The sequence below is a fragment of the Ammospiza nelsoni genome, chromosome 8 (genome assembly GCF_027579445.1).
Source record: "Ammospiza nelsoni isolate bAmmNel1 chromosome 8, bAmmNel1.pri, whole genome shotgun sequence".
Classification (NCBI taxonomy): Eukaryota; Metazoa; Chordata; class Aves; order Passeriformes; family Passerellidae; genus Ammospiza; species Ammospiza nelsoni.
This window is the reverse complement of record NC_080640.1, coordinates 33649362-33667061: the sequence shown is the minus strand read 5'-3', so window position 1 is coordinate 33667061 and position 17700 is coordinate 33649362. Positions and strand designations below refer to the sequence as shown.

General features: G+C 50.7%; 1 protein-coding gene across 1 annotated transcript in view; it reads left to right on the top strand.

Annotated features, from left to right (window-relative positions):
• The window catches only part of ADAMTS14 (ADAM metallopeptidase with thrombospondin type 1 motif 14), a 31950-nt gene continuing 14250 nt past the window's right edge, over positions 1 to 17700 (top strand). The window contains exons 1-5 of the mRNA XM_059477118.1: positions 1 to 73; positions 408 to 820; positions 7454 to 7610; positions 8292 to 8488; positions 16515 to 16598. Of these exons, the coding sequence (XP_059333101.1) occupies positions 1 to 73; positions 408 to 820; positions 7454 to 7610; positions 8292 to 8488; positions 16515 to 16598 (924 nt within the window). The remainder of the gene's footprint in view (positions 74 to 407; positions 821 to 7453; positions 7611 to 8291; positions 8489 to 16514; positions 16599 to 17700) is intronic.

The window sequence follows — 17700 nt, the reverse complement described above, 5'->3', positions numbered from 1 at the left end:
ATGGATTATCTGCGGCTGGTGCTCTCCTGCCTCGTCCCCCTGCACGGCTGCCTGGCCGCCGGCAGCGCCCCAGGTACGGGGGCACGGGGGGCTGGGGGCTGACAGGTGGCTGCGGATGGGGAGAAGGGAGAGGGATCCCGCTGCTGCTGGGGGGAGGCTTCAGTGGGAATTGGGGGAGATGGAGGCTGGGCGAGAAATAGTTGGCGTGCTTGGCGTGCGAGGGGACGTCAGCCCGAGTTCCTTCTGCTACGCTGGACGCACCCGCTTAAAACTACAAAGCGGAGCCGGGTCGGGACGGAGGAGCTGCTGTGGGGTCCGTCGGGTCCCGAGAGGCTCCCCCGGCTGGGGTGGCCCCGCGGGATGCTCCGTGCGTGCCCACGGCCCTTTGCTCGCCGCTGTCCCCGCAGAGCTCCTCCTGTCCGGCAAGCTCAGCGAGTATGGAGTGATCGTCCCCTTCAGCACCGACTGCCGGGGCCGCTTCCTGTCGCACGTGGTGTCCGGCGAGGCGGCGGCGGGGCTCGGGCAGCCCGCCTGTGCCCCGGGGCCAGCCCCGCTCCCGGCCCGGCCCCGGCCCCGGCGCAGCCCCCCGGAGGAGCCCCCCCAGCGCCGGCTGCTCTATTTCAACGTCACCGTGTTCGGGACGGAGCTGCACCTCCGGCTGAGCCCCAACCAGCGCCTGGTGCCGCCGGGAGCCGTGGCCGAGTGGCAGGAGGATTTCCAGGTGCTGTTCCGGGAGCCCCTCCAGCAGCGCTGCCTCTTCACCGGCGACATCTCCGGCATGCCCGGAGCTGCCGTGGCCATCAGCAACTGCGATGGGCTGGTAAGATGGGGGCTGGTGGTTTGTTAGTTTGAGATTTTGTTAATTTCCAGATTTTGTTAATTTCGAGATTTTCCGGTTAGTGTGCTAATGGGTGTGGTGGGTTTTAGTGCTGGATAATCACTTACCTTTTTGCTGTGAGGTAGGATTAGGAGAAAGGTGAAGTAAGCTCGAAACTTTTTTAGAGTATAAAGAAGAAATTATTAGCAGTAACTAGAAGAAGGAGTAATAAAAATCCGAACAAAACCTTCAGAATACTTCTCTACTTCTCGCAACATTTTCTTCTCGCTGACAGTGTAAAGAACCAAAATGTAAAATTGTCACTTCCCTAAATGCCTCCCATGCAGAACCACCACAGGTGCTTTCTGTGTGCTGCCTGTGTTTTGGTGCCCTTTCCTCCAAAGAGATGAATCCTGATGTCCTGAAATCTGAATTTTTGGTGATGCTTTAGGTGTCTGAGCCATATGTTGCCCTTTAGGCCTTGACAGCAGCAGGTTCCCTTTCCCCTGGGTGTTACCTGCCTGCTCCATCAGGGTGGTTTGTGCACCAGTATTTATTTTAAAGGCTTGGAAAACTTGCCAGCCCTGTGCCTGAAGTGCCTGCTGCCCAGATGCTGTTGCCCCCACGGGCTGTGCCCAGCCTCTGGGACAGGGACCCACACTCATGGTGATGCTGTTCCATCCTTGCCCACCCGTGTTTTACCTTGAGAATGCTCCAGGAACTTTTCCTCTGCATTTCCCACCTCTTAAATGGTGCTGTGTGAGCTGCAACACCTCCTGAAATCACTGCTAGCTGCAGTCTGGCTCCCACCAAGCATCTTTTTGCAGGAGGATGTCTCTTTCTTTTTTTTTTCTCCCTAATCACTCAGGGGCTGGGAGGCTCTTGGCTTTCTGAGCACAGTTCAGCATCAGTAACTTGCTGCCACAGCGCTTTAATTCCTTTAAATGGCTTTGTTACCTCATTATTCCCAGCATCTGCTCTGCCTGTGGGTTCCCTACCTTTGATACGCTTGGGGAAGCGCTTATTTTTTAATACCCTTGGCCCGTTGCCCTTCAGATTTCCTTTGAGCCAATTTAAATCTTGTTTTAGATGCCAGAGTTTGCTGTTTTCTCCTGGTGCCACTTAGACTTACTGCTGGGTTGGAAGAAATGCCTTTTTTTGTGCCTTTTTAAAAATATTTTTTGTATATATTTCTTTTTTAGTTGCTTTATTCTGGGAGCTCCTTAAGCCAATTTTGGCCACCAGCACAAGCAATTTGGCATTCCTTTCTTTTTATACAGTGCCTGATGCTACTGTACAAGCAGAAATGATAGAGCAGCACAGCTAGAAATACGTATTTCGCCTACGTACAGGAATCACATTTTTTTAGCACGTAATCCACACCTTTTGAAGCATCCTTTTGGGAATGAGCTGAGGCTGTGGACTTGCAGACATTTCTCTGTGGCACGGATTGTGCTGGGGCTGGCCAGTGTGGGCAGGCTTGGAAGCTTTAAAAGCATTTCCTACAGACCCAGCAAAGAGTGCCGAGTCTGGAGCAGAGAGCAGGGTTTGGAGCACAGAGCAGGGTTTGGAGTGTGCCGGTTCCCTGGCAGATCTCACTCCCTTTGGCATCATGAGCTGAAGGATGCTGGAGGCCACTGGCAGCTGATCTGTGTCCTGCTGTGGCACAGCTCTGGGAGTTTTCTTCCCCAGAGCCCACTCTATTGTTAGTGTCAATCCCAAGCAGGCTTTAATTTAACTTTTCCAGGCTTTCCTAGGCTTTAGCCCCACGTTTTCCCCTCGCAGCCCCTGGCACACCTTGTTGGTTGTCATTCTTTTTGCCCTTGTTCCAGCTGGGTTAGGGTGTAGCTTGTACCATAGGATGATTTTCCATGTGGATTTATGCAGCCATATCCTGCCACCCATGAATAAGCCCACCCTTTTAAGCCTGTGTAAAGGAAGAAGTGGCTTTTCCGCCATGATAAGGATTTTTTTTTCTATTTCCCACAATAAATTTATTGCTGGGTGGCCACCGAATCAATATCCTGGCTTCCACCAGGAGTTTCCAGAGCTGGTCTGGTGAGGGACACAAGGCTGAGGGGACAAGCAGGTGCTCAGCTCCCTTGCCCTCATGATACATCCAACATCACAGTTAGTTTCTCTTTTCCATGGGCTTTCTGCTGTTTGGCCCTCTGGCTTAAGTGAGTCTGACATCTTCAATCTGCTCAGGATCTCAGCTTTGGAGGAGTGAGGAGATCAAGAGGATTCCCTAAAAGCAGTGAAAAGAGCTTGATTTAGGAAACAGAGCAAGAAACAGAACCGAATCCTGGTTCTAGGAGTGGATGGGATGGGAAGATGATGCGGATGACCTGTTGGAGAAGCAGCAGAGCACCTGGGAGGGATGCACGTAGTTAGGAATGATGCTGATGGGCTGGAGGAAACTCTTCCATGAGCAAGGACCCTGGAATTGCTGTGGACTTTAGCTTGGAGGTGTCCATGACCTTTGGGAGGGGGCTGTGGTTCCTGCATCCCAGGATAGCGCGCGTGGGAGGCGCGGGGCCGCCGCTTCCTGGGCAGAGGAAGCGCTCCGGGATGCTGCGGATGAGGGCTGTGTACACAGAGAGATTAGGCCGTGTATAAACGGAGACTGAGATTATAAATAACAGGGGGGGAGTGCAGGAGAGGAAGAAAAAAACCCCAAAACCTGAACCCAGCTTGTGAAAAAGAGAGTCCACCCAAAGTCTTTCCTAAATCCACATTTAGCTGCGTAAGCGAGCTGATGCTTTTCCCAGATGCCAAAGCCGTGGCACCTTCCATGGCTGTCGTTCCCTGCAGGCACCCATGCGTGAGAATCTGGCCTTGCATGCTTTGCAGGCGTGTGTCGTACCAGGGTGGGAAGGTGCTGTGGCCCATAATGTAATTTCAAAGCCGATCTAAGCCACCAAATTCCTGACTGGTAAAGCAGCGTTAGGCAGGAATCTCCGCCGGCAGACACGTCTTGCTGCAGTGGAGGCATCCCAGATTATTCCCCGCTGGCTTCAGCAGCGTGTGGCCGACCTTGCTTCCTTCCTGCTGTGCTGGTTTGCAGGGATGGGTGGAGGATTATCACCCACAGACACCATATTTGTGTGCCTGGCTTTGCCCTGGGGTGATTTGCCATAGTGCTGCAAACTGTGGAGCCAGCATTTTCCATCCCCGTGGCCCTGGCTTGCTTCAGATGGGTGGCAGCAGATAAGAAGCCCTCAGAAACAGTAATTAATAGGGAAGGGAGGGAGAAACAGCCCCCAAAATGATGCCCCACTGAAAAAAGGGTGGCTTGGTCTTCCAGGATTTTCCTTGCAGTTCCTGAGGTGTAGAGTTAATTTTGGGGAGGAAGAGGGTGCGAGATGTCTCTTTGGTCACATAGATCCCTCTGGCTTCAGCTGGTGTGGGTGTTATATGGATATGAGGGCTTTTCTCCCAGGTGATAATCCCAAGTTCTGGCAGTGAGATGCAAACCAGGCCCTGTTGGGGCTGAAAACCCATTTAATTAATTAGTGCCGAGCGTGTCTTCATGCCCTCACTCCACCAGGAGCTACATTTGAGCTCACCTGGCAAAGCCTGGTCTGTAGCCACCCCAAAAACTTCTCACCTGGGCACAAAGAACAAGGAAAAGAAGTCAAGGAAGGCAAAGTGTTGTGTTTGATGGGTTGCAAAGCCTGTGCTGCAGAGAGGCATGAAAATAATGATGGAGCATCTCTGGACCATGCCTGATGCCCTCTGGATGGAAGGGGAGTGCTGTTATCCATGGTGTCTGTGTTCACACTGCCTGGTTTTCTAGGACTTTTTGTCCCAATTATGTGTGAATCTTAGAGGAAAAATACATACTGTACATGCAGCTGGATTTCCCCCTGCTGTTAGCTTCCCTGGTTGAGTGCAGCAGCTTTATTAATTTTTCCACATCTCAGCTGGGTAAAGTGTCAGAATTTCCTGAATTCCTGTGGGAGTTGGAGCTTTTTACCCAGCAGTAGAGGAGGAGTTTCTTACTCAGGGTCCTGGGGGGTCCCCTTAGTGAAGCAGGAGTTCATCTCTCCCTTAGCCTGAGGAAGCACAGGAGAGCTGGAGAAGACACTTCACCCTCTGTGAGGGTGAGTTTGGTGTATGTGTTCCCTCTTTCCAGTGGAATTGTCTTTAAAGAGCCATTTTCTGGTTGGGGAGTGCCTTCACTGAGAGATGCAGACAGCATCTCATGTTAGGAAAAGCAGTGGTAATAGTCCTGCCAATTGATTTAATTTGATTTGGTATTATTAAACCAAATTAAAATCAAGGCTAGGAAGCATATGGCTAATTGATCACCGAGGATGGGATTGAACTCTTGGAAAAAGCCCAAGAAAAGCTAAGTGGGACTTTTTGGGTGGCATCTGACCTTTTCTGCTGCCTCTCTACTGTTACAACCCTCCCAAAATGCTGAAATACAGCCTGAGCTGCTCCTCCTTGTGAGCAGGCAGGTTGGTGCGTGCCTCTTGCAATGGTGTTTTTTGGGTTGGTTTAGTTTTTTAATTTATTTTTGTGAGTGCCAGGGTGACCACTGCAGCTTCTGTTTCATTTATTGGACTGCTCTGATCAGATGGACACAAAATCCCAGCATTGTCCCCTTTGCCCTCAGTCATCCCAGGAGTCGGCGGCACGCTGCATCCCGCCTTTGGGAGAAAGTCTGGGCTGCTTTATTCCTTGAGCCAGATATAATTAGTCACGAGCTGTAGAGCAGCTCAAACCCAAGTGGGCTGTGCCTTGGGACCAGGCTCTTTCAGGTTTTAATCCAGCCTTGCAGCACGGCTTTCGTCCGGCCGCCTGACTCAGCAAGTCCCGGCTTTGGCCCTAAACCCATAAAGCGGCTTTGGGGTGCCTGGCCCCGAGTGAAACGCCCCGTGGCAGGGCTGGGAGGGGGTGGTGGTGTCCCAGAAGAGCTCTTCCTGGGGCAGGGGCTGCTTCTGCTCCTTCTCTTATTGTATAATGAAGGGCAATGTTTTGGAGCTGGAAATTAGGAGAATTTCTTCATGGAAGGAGTTGTGAGGTCCAGGCACAGGCTTGTGTTTCCCATCCCTGGAGGGACTGGAAAGATGTATAAATGTGGCACTTGGGGATGTGTTTTAGTGGTGGCTTTGGCAGTGCTGGGTCAATGGTTGGGCTCAATGATCTTGGAGAGCTTTTCCAACCTAAGGAATTCCATGATTCTGTGCCCTGCCCCATCATCATGGCCTCACCCAGCCATCACTGAACCTGGTTTAACTCCCTGGCTTGTTCCCTGCCTCATCACCACCACCCTGCCTGGTGCCCTGGTTAAACCTGGCTGTGTTCTTCATCTCCTTGGCTGAGGCTGGGGGCACAATCCCTGGCTCCCTGGTTTGACCTGGATGTCTCCTGTGGGAAGAACCTGAGATATGTCAGGTGTCAGGCAAGGACTTGGATTCCTCGGGAAGGAGGTGAAGCAAAACCTGCCAAAACCCCACTTTGCAGTGGAGTTAAGCAGTTAATGAAACCCAAGTAGAGAAGGAAATTTGGTGTAATCCAAGAGAGCCAGGTTGGCCATTGCCTGATGAATCCAATGGGATGCAAACATGAAGGGGACCCAAAGAGCCAGGCGGGTTTGGAAGAGCCCCAGCTTCTGTCCAAAGTACATCTCTGTATACATTTTACTTTTATTTTATTTGATTTGATGAGGACCATTCCAACACCCCAATACCCTTTTGAGGACTCCAGTAGGCCCGTGCTGCTGGAGGCTTTGCTCCGAGAACAGATCCAAAAGTTCTGCTGGTGCTTTCCAGGCAGCCCTTCAGCAGCAGGGGAAGGAACGCGCGCGTGCGCCACGGAGGGAGCTGGGAAAAATGCCGAGCTGGGGGGGCTGCCCTGGGAGAGAAGCCAAATCCTGGTGATCCTTTTCCTTGCCCGAGGTCTGAGCCGGCCGGCGCTGCGGGGTGTGAGCACTCAGGCTGATGTAAGGGGGATTTGATGGGAGCTTGGTGTTAATTAGGAGCAGGTCGGTAGCCAGGACAACATTTCCAGCGATGTTTGCCCTGTCATTCATCTTCCCTGTGTTTGGGAGGTGGAGTTATAATGCTTTCCAGCTTCTGCCCCAACGGGATTCCCCTCTGTTAATTCTCAAGTACTTTGTGGGGCAGAGAGAATGGTTTCTCTTTCCTTCTTCTTGTTGCGGCTCGTTGTGTCAGTGAAATAGCAGATATCCTAAAGGCACTGTGGGAATGGAATGGGGAGGGTTCAGGGAGGCTCAGGAGTGTCTTGGGAGCCCCTTCAGCCTTGTATCCCTGAGTTCAGGGTCCAACACAACTCCTAGATGAGGCAGAACCGACTTTTGTAGCCATATAAAGACACAAATTGAATTGCAGCCAAGTTAGGGGGTTTTTTTTGTTGCTTGCGTTTTCCTTAATTTTTTTTCCCCATCTACATGAGAAATTAAGGGTTGTCATAGATGAACATGGTATTAGAACCATCCTGGTGTCATGGAGTAGGATCAAAACAAGATTATTTGGGATGCCTTTCCCATTTGTGCGTGCTCTGTATTAATCTTTAATGAGCATAGTGAGTATGTATGTCCCCCTACAGTTATATAAAACCACACCATTTTCCCCCCCCTTTTCCTTGTTTCTTTGTGGAGTCCAGGCTGGCCTGATTCGGACAGACAGCAATGAGTTTTTCATTGAGCCCCTGGAGAGGGGCCAGCAGGACACGGAGGAGCACGGCAGGGCCCACGTTGTCTATCGGCGCTCGGCCATCCGGCAGGACGGCGCCGAGCCGCCCCACGACCTCCACCCTGAAGGTAGGGGCTGCTGGAATCCAGTCTATCCCAGAAACTGGTAATCAATATTTCACCTGGGGAGAGGACTTCTCCTTCTATGAGCCCTTGTATATCTCACCCTGTGGCTTTAGGCTCAGTTTTACTGCTAAAGTCAAGAAGAAGGAAAGGGAATGCTGGGCTGGAGGAGTTGCAGCCTTGCTTTGATCACCTGTGTTGTGAGAGTGTTGGGGTACTGGAAGTTGTTGTCCAGAGAAGCTGTGGCTGCCCCTGCATCCCTGGAATTGTCCAAGGCCAGGCTGAATAGGGCTTGGAGCAGCCTGGAATAGTGGAAGGTGTCCCTGTCCATGGCAGGGGCTGGAACAGGATGTGCTCTAAGGTCCCTTCTAACCCAAACCATTCTGTGATGGTTCTACAAAATGTGGCCTGGATTTGACTTTTTCACAGATCATAGAATCATTTAGTATGGAAAAAACATTTAAGGTTCTCAAGTCCAATCATTAACATATCTTTTAGTGCTGGTCTTCACAATTCAGAGCCATTCTGAGCTCACCTGCCACTGGGCGAGCTGGACCAGCAACCAGCCAGACCTCAATATCCCATTTGAGTTAAATCTCATATCTGCTTTCCCTGCTGAATTCCTACTTCTGTGGAGCCTCACCATGGTGTCAGGCCACCTCAAGGGCTCTTTCTTTTCCTGCCCAGGGCCCGGGGTGCAGGTGGGTGAGCTGCCCAATTCCCTGGAGCTGCTGGCGGAGCGGCTGGGGGACGCGGAGCGCAAGCGGCGCCACGCCAGGAAGGACGACTACAACATCGAGGTGCTGCTGGCCGTGGATGACTCCGTGGTGCGCTTCCATGGCAAGGAGCACGTCCAGAACTACGTCCTCACCCTCATGAACATAGTAAGGCTCGGCTCTGGGGGATGTGGATCCCACCCTGCCCTGGGTTTCAGTGTTCTTCTGGTGCTGCAGATCTGTTATCCTGGGAAGAGAAATGGGTTTGGGAAGGGGAGCAGTGCTGCAGGAAGGGCTGTGCCTTCACACCGCCGGCTCTGGTGTTTAACAGCTGTGGGAATTGGAGGCATGGAAAGCAGAGCCCTTTGATGGCCATGTCCATCACCTTCCCCTTGCCAATTTGGGTTTGGCGTGTCAGTGCTGTCACTCTCTGTCACCTGAGTCCAAAAGTTTATCCTAGCTGAGAACATTTCCTCCTTGTCACTGAAGTCTCAGCAAATGCTAGAAAAGAGAATGGTCATGGCTTACTTAGTTAGAAATTACAATATCTGTGATTTGTTTTGCAGTGATGATGTTCATGATTTATTCTGAATACTATTTGTTGGTAGAGGAAATATTTTTATAGGTTTTCAGGAGCTTTTTGCACCTGGATAACCATTCAGGATATGTTTGAAAAGGAGTTTAAAGCAACTTTACAGTTCCTGCACCCTTCCTCACTCTGAGGCACGGGGCAGCCTGTGGTGGTTCCTTACACCCCTTTTCAATCCTTTCTAAGATAAAAACATCCATATTCCCTGAGTCCTGAGAGATGTGGAAGGATCGATATTTATTCATCCAGTCATCTTGAGGGAGGTTTGCTCCTCCAGCATCTGAATGTCTGCAAATAAGATCTATGCTCAAGGATCTCTTGCTCTGTCCCAGTTTGGTTTTGTTTTGTTTTTGTTTGATTCTCACCTCTATTTATTAACTTTTCTATAAGTGTTCCTTGACATAGTGGTGGAAAATGTTCAAAAGGCTCAACCAGCTCTGGAATGGCCAAGTTATAAAGACGCTCTTGGGTACTTGGTTGTTGCTTTGGACATTATTTCTGCCACATGGCCAGCAACGAAGGGGGAATTATCAACACAGGTGGGGGGAGGATTTGTGTGATTAAAGGGTGATGAGGTGAAGGATGAGTGAAGTGGCTGGTCCTGAATAGGGAAAGTGTTGAAGAAACAAACACCTTCATCACAATGTTTTATTCTCTGGCACGTTATCCCAATGTTCTCAGCATCACTAAAATTCACTTTCCGAACATTAAATTAAAGGGAAGCCACCGTGTTCCCTGCTCTGCCCTCCAGCTCTTCCCACGTTTTGGGGGTCGGAGATGATGTCATTTTTCCTTTCGGATCCCGGGGGGGGGAAGGGGGCTCGGGATGGCCAGTTTGAGCCCCGGGGATTGTCAGCTCTAATCAAAAGGTCGGTTTTCAGGCGCATTTCATGGTTCCTACCCCGCGGGCAGGACTTTTCAGGGAGTGAATGCGCGGGATGCTGCGCTGGGAGAAGGGAGGACCCGCTGCCTATTCAATTAAAGGCGGCGCTGGAGACTTTAATGAGGGGGGGAAAGCCCCAGGATAATACAGGCAACAAATACTTCCCCCCAACTATTATTTCCTTCTACATATTCTCTCCCTCCACCCCCTTCCCCTTCTTTCTTTCTGGTTTTTAGTGCGTTCTCTTTCCAGCTTTGCCGTGACCTCCGTCCGCCTCCTCTTCCCTTGGCACCGCCTCGTTTCCTTACCGGCTCAGATTGCCTTGAAACACCCGATTCAGCAGAAAAAAGAGAGTCCTGCTTTCTGGCCTGTGTGGCAGAGGGAGGGAGAGAGAGGAGGAGCCTGCTGGGACCACACAGCTGAGCATTAATCCCATTAGTTGGAGGCAAAGGGAAGAAGGATGAGAGGCTTGGCCAGCCCTCTAACGAGGAAAGGACTTAACGAGCTGGCCTGGAGTATGTCAGGGAGCCAACTGGGAAAGCTTTCCTGTCTAGGAGCTCTCCTATCAAGATATATCCCAAGGAACGGGGGCAATGGGTTTGGGAGTAATGATAAACTCTCCTGGCTTTCCCTGAGGTCTCCGCTGAGTGCCGAGGGAGCAGTGGGACGCGGATCCCTTCCCAGCGCTGCTGTAGGTAGGGTCCCGGGGCTCTTCCCAAGACACAAAACCCATTATTAGGAACTCTGTGTCGGCTGAAGCTTGGTGATAAATGATTTGTCACGGAGGAGGTTTTTTATGAAAAGAAACAAACCCCACAGCCCTTATTTCATTGCCAGAAATGTGGATGCTTTTCAGTGAAGGGCGCTGTGTCCATCCCGGGAGGCTGACATGAGGATGACTGCTCCTTTTGTGCACCTAAGAGCTTCCCTGCAGGCAGGCTGCCTTCCCTGCTAGCTTCCAGCCTGCATTCCCAGCCTGCCCTTCCCTTCTTGGCTCAGATGCTGCCCAGGAATTTGGGGTCAGGTTGGAGTGAGTGGGAAAGGCATAGCTCCCCCTCTGCCATCAGTAGCTGAGCTTATCTCTGCTCTGAGCTGAGCTTTGCTCTGTCCACCTAACCAAAACTGGTCTGTTGGGCTCTTGGGATGAATGTTGGGTGATGTGGTGCCTCTGGGAAGCCATTCCCCTCTCTTGCTTTGCTGCCTGTGGCAGGGGTTGTGATGTTACAGAAGGAAAATTGGGATCCCCCAGCCGTGGTGGCTGCTGAGATCAAGGGCTGGGAACCAGAAGGGGATCCAGCACCTTGGAAAAGAGGAGGAGAGGAAATACTCAGTGCTGAGTTCTGCTTTCCAGTCTCTTGCCTTCAGGGAGTTGGGCTTCTTGGTTTTCTCCACCAAACTTCCCACTGCTCATTCCTGGTCCGTTCAGGTCTGGGGTGGCTCCACTTGGAGGGGAGAAGCCAAACTGTGGCTGTGTTAAACCTGGCCCTGGCCTCAAGTGGGCTCCTGGGCTTTTGTCTGATGTTGCCCATGATTTGGTTAAGGATGCAAAGGTTTTTGGTGTTTTCCCATTGTTTCGGGTTACTAGGGAAACCCCATGAGTCAGAGCCCTCTCCAGGCTGGGACTTGCCTGGCTCCAGCTGAAATTATTGTTCCCAAGGGCAGAGCAACAAAGAGTGCTACTGAGACCCCACAGAAGAGGAGGTTGGGAACAAAAATTAAACCTTCAGCTTTAATTTTAACCTGTGGATGTTGTTTTCCTTAGGTGAGGGGTTTATGAGCCACTTCCTTGGTAACTGATAATAACAAAAATACCTCTGATGTCTCTCATGTGTCCATGCACTTTTCCCTACCCTCTGTATAGGCTTACATGTTTGTTGCTATTTTTCTGGGACAACATTCCTTGTTCTGTAGGGAGCTCTGATCAAATCTAGTCTTGCCCTGCAGAACAATTCTCCCCTTCCTCTCTTCCTCCCCACAGATAATGTGGGTCAGCCCTCACAGAGGTGACATTATGCATTATACAAGTGCAAAAATGTGGTAAGGGAGACTTTCCCCTCCCTTCCTAACCCCCCAGCCCCAGCAGAGAGGCTCAGGGTGAATCCACCAGTGTAAAAACCGAGTGAGGGAATAAAAGAAAGGAGTTTAAAGATGACTTGGCTGTTCCGAGTAAGCGATCCCGGCGTTTTGAAATGTCAGCTATTCTGCTGCTTTGGCAAATTCTTTTCGTGTCTCTCCCTTTGTTTTCCTTCCCTGAAGAACAGCGAGGTCTAGACCTCATTGCCAGTGTGGTTTTGCTGTCGGGATCTCGCGTCTGGGGCTGCCGGCTCGGGGCTGGCCGGGCTTTGCAGGGATTTGGGGAGGCAGCCTGCCCTGCTCTCAGGGTGGAATGTTCCTGTCACTGGAAAGCAGTGCCACTGCCTCCTTGGTGTTGCAGGGCTTGGGGGCAGTCTGTGGGGTGGATGTTCCTGCTGGTTTGCCCTTAACTCACAGCAAGCCTTAAGGGCTGGGCTGTCTATAGGTGGGAAAATTTCATTTTAAATGAAAGAGGAGAGCATTTATTGCCAGGTGACAGTGTGAAACAGGCTGAGCTTGGATGAGAGGGATAAGAAGATCTTTATTCCATGGCTTCAGGGATGTGGGTTATAAAAATTGGTATTATTTTACTGGAGCCCTTTGCTGAGCAGCTGTTTTTGGGGGAAGGGGTTTCTCTGAAGACACTGGCATCTGCAGGGGGCAGTGGGAGCTGTGCCAAGCCTGCACAGGTGAATTCCCGTTTCTCTCCAGGTGAATTCCCATTTCCAAGGCGATGATCAACCCCTCCAGCTCCATCCCCACTTCTTCCACAAGCCCTGCAGCACTTGGGAGAATCTGGCCCTGCTGATGTTCCCCCCCTGCCCCAAAATTTGGGGCCTGCAGGGTCGCAGCCCTGGCAGCAGCCAGCACCAAGCCCTTTTGATATGATTCTTTCCCCCCCTCAATCAATTGTTTATATCTGGCTGTGAAGGGAGGTCTGTAGCCTTGGGCAGTGTGGTTCCACATCTGCTTTCTGAATTAACCCTAAAGGTCACTGCTGAGCTGGTATCTGTTAGGTGCAGATCCCTGCCTAAACCCTGGACTAAACAGGGGCTGGGCTTTAGGTTAACTCTTCATGTCAGAAGCTGAAATGGAGCACCAGGGAAGGCTGAAATGGAGCACCATACTGAGGGAGCACCAGGCCCCTGTGAGCTGGAGCAGAGTGGGATTTAGCCCTGCTTTATAAGGAAGATTTATGGAATTAAATCCCATCTTGGAATAATACAGCAGGATCTACTGAGCATCCTGCCAGAATATCCTGTGCAGCTGGGAAGGAGAGGTCTGTGCTGCTCCACGTGGTGCTCCCAGCCACAGCAAGGTCACAGTTGTGGTTGGTAGAGGGGTCCCTAAGGCAGGAATGTGGCTCATCCTGATGGATTGAGGGGTCCTCAGGAGCAGGCAGCAAGCAGCAGAGCACTGGTGGACAACCACAGAATCCTGAAATCATGGAGAGGTTTGGAAGGGAGATGAAAGTTCATTCCATTCCTACCCTCTGCCATGGGCAGGGACACCTTCCACCATCCCAGACTGGTCCAAGGCAAATCAAACCTGACCTTGAACACTTCCAGGGATGGGGCAGCCACAGCTTCTCTGAGCAGCCTCTGCCAGGACCTCACCTCCCTCAGTTCCTTCCCAATATCCCATCTAACCCATCCCTCAGTTCCTTCCCAATATCCCATCTAACCCTCCCCTCTCTCAGTTTGGAGCTCCAACTCCTGGCAGCTGCTGGGGCTGAAGGAAAAGGTGTGAAGATTTGGGAAAATGAAGGAAATGGTTGTGTTTCCTGTCCTGTTCCCCACACCACCCCCCAGCTCCAGCTCTGCACCTCTTCAAGCATGGCTTTAATTTATCCCTCTCTCCCTGCTTTCCCACTCTGCCACATTACCAATATTTTTGTAAGGGATCAAACTTAGAATGGGGGATTTTTCTGAGATGCCAAAGCCTCCTACATGCTAAAACCCAGCCTGACATCCCTGGGGAGCTGCAGCTCCTTGCTGGGCTGGATCCTTCACACCTCAGTGGGTCTGGAGCCTGAGCAATGTTTGCAGCTGCAGTACTGTGTGACCTTCCACCCTTCCGTGCACGTCCCCAAAAAAATAGGGTTGGCATCAGAAAAAATCCATCATATCCTCATTATTCTTACAAAAGGGGGAGGGTGAAGGAGCATTCCACCCACAGAAAGCAAGGATGAGCTGAGGGTGGGTTGACCAGCATCATCTTTCCACACTGATGGATAAAATACCCGGCGGCTCTTGCAGCTTCTGCATCCAAAGGGAGGCATTAATGGGGATGGGCTGGCAGTTCATTGATTAATTTTAATTTTTTATAATCAATTTTGCTGCATTCAAGGCTCAGGATCTGCATTACCTCTCTGCATGGCTCGGAGGCACCCCATGGTAGTATTGGTTGTCATAGGGAAAAGGTTAACACTGGGTTTTTGGGTTTAAAAATGGCTTGAGTGGGTATTTCAAATGGAATCCCAGGCTGGAGAATGGGAGTAAAACACTGGGGAGTGGCTGACATGGACTTGGGCAGCAGTAAAAGGGTAATTGTCACCCAACCCTTGATGTAAAATTGCAAAACCCCAAAGGAATAGAGGAAAAAACAGAAAATATCCATAAATCTGACTTCATAACCTTCATCTAGTCTGGAAGGCTATGGTAGAGCTGAGGCAAATTAGTCCACCCATGGGCAAAGCCGAAAAAGTATATTTTAATTAAAACATGAATTCTAGTCAGTATTAAAAATTGTCTTAATTCAGTTTCTTTGACTTCTGCAGTGAATCCTCATTTGTGGAACTGTTCATTTGAGAGGTTATTGGAATAGGAATCCCAATATTATCAGTTAGATTGTGCCTGGGCCAGTCTGACCCTCGCTGCCGGGCCAAAGGCAGCAACTGTGGTGTATCACCCCAGAGATACTTTGGCTTGCTGGAGATTGCAGCTGGGCACTGAACAAGTCCAGGCTTGTTAGGAACTCCGTTTACCTCAGGAGGAATGGCCTCAGGCGAATGGTGAGGAGGAAAAGGAGATGGATTCTGCTGGAGGGTTTAATATCCAGAGGTTTATTCCATGGTTACAGAGGTCTGAACGTGAGCAACTGCTCCAACAGAATCCCGGCCGCGTGGTCTGATCACCTTTTTAACCTCCCGGGGCAGGGGGAGGGGAGGTACAGGTGAGCCACCAACCAGGTGAGAGGGGCAGGGTCTCAGGGGAAGATGACACCCAGACAGGCCAATGACCCCTGGGCATAGGGGCATCCTTTGAACTTGACCAACCACACCACGCCTTGCTGGAATGTTAAGCCTGATTGACAGGACTCACTCAGCATGGGGGCAAGGGGGAAGGGAGAGAGGTATAGGCACACCTGGGAAGGGACCTGGAAGTTTAAAAGAGGCTATTGTAACACACTGCAACAAGAGGCCTTTTGGGAAAAAGAAAGCCCCATTCTCAAAAATCAGGGTGTTCCTCTTCCCTGGGCTGTGTTTTCCCACATGCTTTGCAGGAGGTGCAGGGTCTCACATGGGTCTGTGGCTGCCCACTCCATGCCTCTCTCCATGTCACTGGGCTCAGCTCTCAGGGACATTTCCCATCTGTGTGTCCTACTCTCTTGGTAGCATTTGGGAGTAGAATTTGTTTATTCATCCTGGAAACGCAGAAGGAAGAGGTTGTAGCTGGTTATTTCCTTTGCAAGGTCATTTTTAATAGCTGAGGATGGTACAAATCTCATTGACTCATGAGCCCTCCCTGTTCTCTCCATTGTGTTGCTTTCTCCTGGGATTTCTGAAGCAATAGGTCAGGTTTGACTCAACTGAGGAAAGCCCTGGCTTTGGGGAGAGGCAAAGGATTGTATCAAAAAGCCATTTTTCCTTTGGGTGCTGGAGTCTGGAGCATTTCCATCCCTCTGAGGGATTCATATTCCAACGGCTCATTGAGAAATGTGGTGGAGGGAACGCAGCCCTTGATGGGAATGGGTGATGTCATTGACCATCTGAGCCATTCCTGTGGAAATTTTGGCTTATTCCAGCTTGGCTTTTTGGCTTTGTGCTTGTTACACGTGGGAAAATGGGAAAAAACCCCTCCCCACAGTGGGAGGAGGAGGATGACATCTTTGCACCTGGCCTTGGATAGCCTGGGAGGGTGTGGAACATGGGAGCGTGGAGGACAGGAGGGGCTTGAGAGCTGGGATGGCCTTAACTCCTTCCCTGTTGGATTTCCCTCCTGGGATAGATGAGCGACGCCATGATTGATTCCCACAATTAATGGACAAATATCATGTATAGAGGTTAAGAAATGTTTATAGGTTTATAGTTACCCTGTACCCCCTCACGTGGTTATCAAGGGACAACTGGAGTTGGGACATCTGGGAGGGCTGGCTTGTCACTATGGAACACAGACCTCCAATCATCATTTGAGGAAGAGATCTCTACTGGACAGTGAAGAAGGACAGAGCTTTGGGAGGGGTTAAAGGGTTAAAAAGGGTGAAACCTCCATTGTGAGGGGGCTGAGCACATGGTGGGGAAAACCTTTTGCTCTCAGCACCATAACCTTTTTTCTTTATTCAGTCTTCTGTTGTATTTTTGACAAGGTTTAATAAACCTTCCTGAACTGTGAAAAGTGAGCGGCTGTTTCTCACGCTCCCTCCCTCAGGTGGATGAGATTTACCACGACGAGTCGCTGGGCGTGCACATCAACATCGTGCTGGTCAGGATGATCATGGTGGGATACCGCCAGGTAAATCCGGCGCTCGGGTTAGAGCAGGATGTGCTCTGATGTTTATTTAGTACTTAGGTAAGCCCAACCTTGGGAAAATGTGGCAGTTCTCAGAGCCCAGGTGACAACTGTGCTGGGCAGGGGTGAATTTGAACCTTCCTTAGCCTGGATTTTGGGGGCTGAGGGCCTGGACAGCCCCCGAGGGAGGTGGTGGGTAGGTGGATGTGATCTGCTGGTACCTGCTTGCTCTGGGATGTGGGGACAACCACAGAGGCTTCCTCAGAGCTCTGAGGTGATGGGGTAGAGGTGGCTTCCCACACTGAGAGGAGAAGTTGAGGTTGGGATCTCCTTGACTCATCTCCCTGGCTGTCCTGTAGCTCTCGTGTGGCTTGGGCATGGCCAGGAAAAGCGTGGGAAGGTTTCCTGAGAAGTTTTCCTGTGGTTTCTCAGGCTGCACTTACTTTTTAATGCTTGTTTGAGCACAGCAGCCAGATTTTTCTTTAAAACAATGTGATTTTCTGTACTTTTTTGGGGCAAGCCCCTGTCCCACAGGAAATGTTCTAGCAAGGGTGTTAATGACTCACCGCAGTGATTTCTCTGTGTGTGATCTGCAAATAAGACCAGTTAGGTATTGGAAAAAACTTCCTTATTATAGAAATATGCTTGGCTGGCAGAAACCCAAATACATCTCTGGATCTCCAGGATCCAGAGATGGTTCTGACGAGCAGGGATAAAGATGGAGGCTGGCCCATTTTTGGAGGCTTCCATGGAACCAGGGACATAATGTCTAGCTGAGAAAACCAACAATCCATTTGGCTTCATCCCAGTGACGTTTGTGCTCTGGGCTGGAGGTTGATCTGAGGAGGGGAAGGGATTTGGAGCTGTGGTGATATAGTGGCGTGGGAACTGCCAGGTTCTGTTAGGGATGATTTTTCCTCCCCAAAGCCAGCTCTGGAGGCAGCTTCTTTGTCCAGGTACGTCACTTCTCAGGTTCAGGGGATGATGTAGAAAAGAAGGAATGGATGAATCTTTTTTGAATCCAGGAGAGATCTCAGCTCACTGTTTGGATCTGATGCTTCCTGAGCGAATCCTCCTGCAGCTTTGTCTTCGTTTGAAAGCCAGG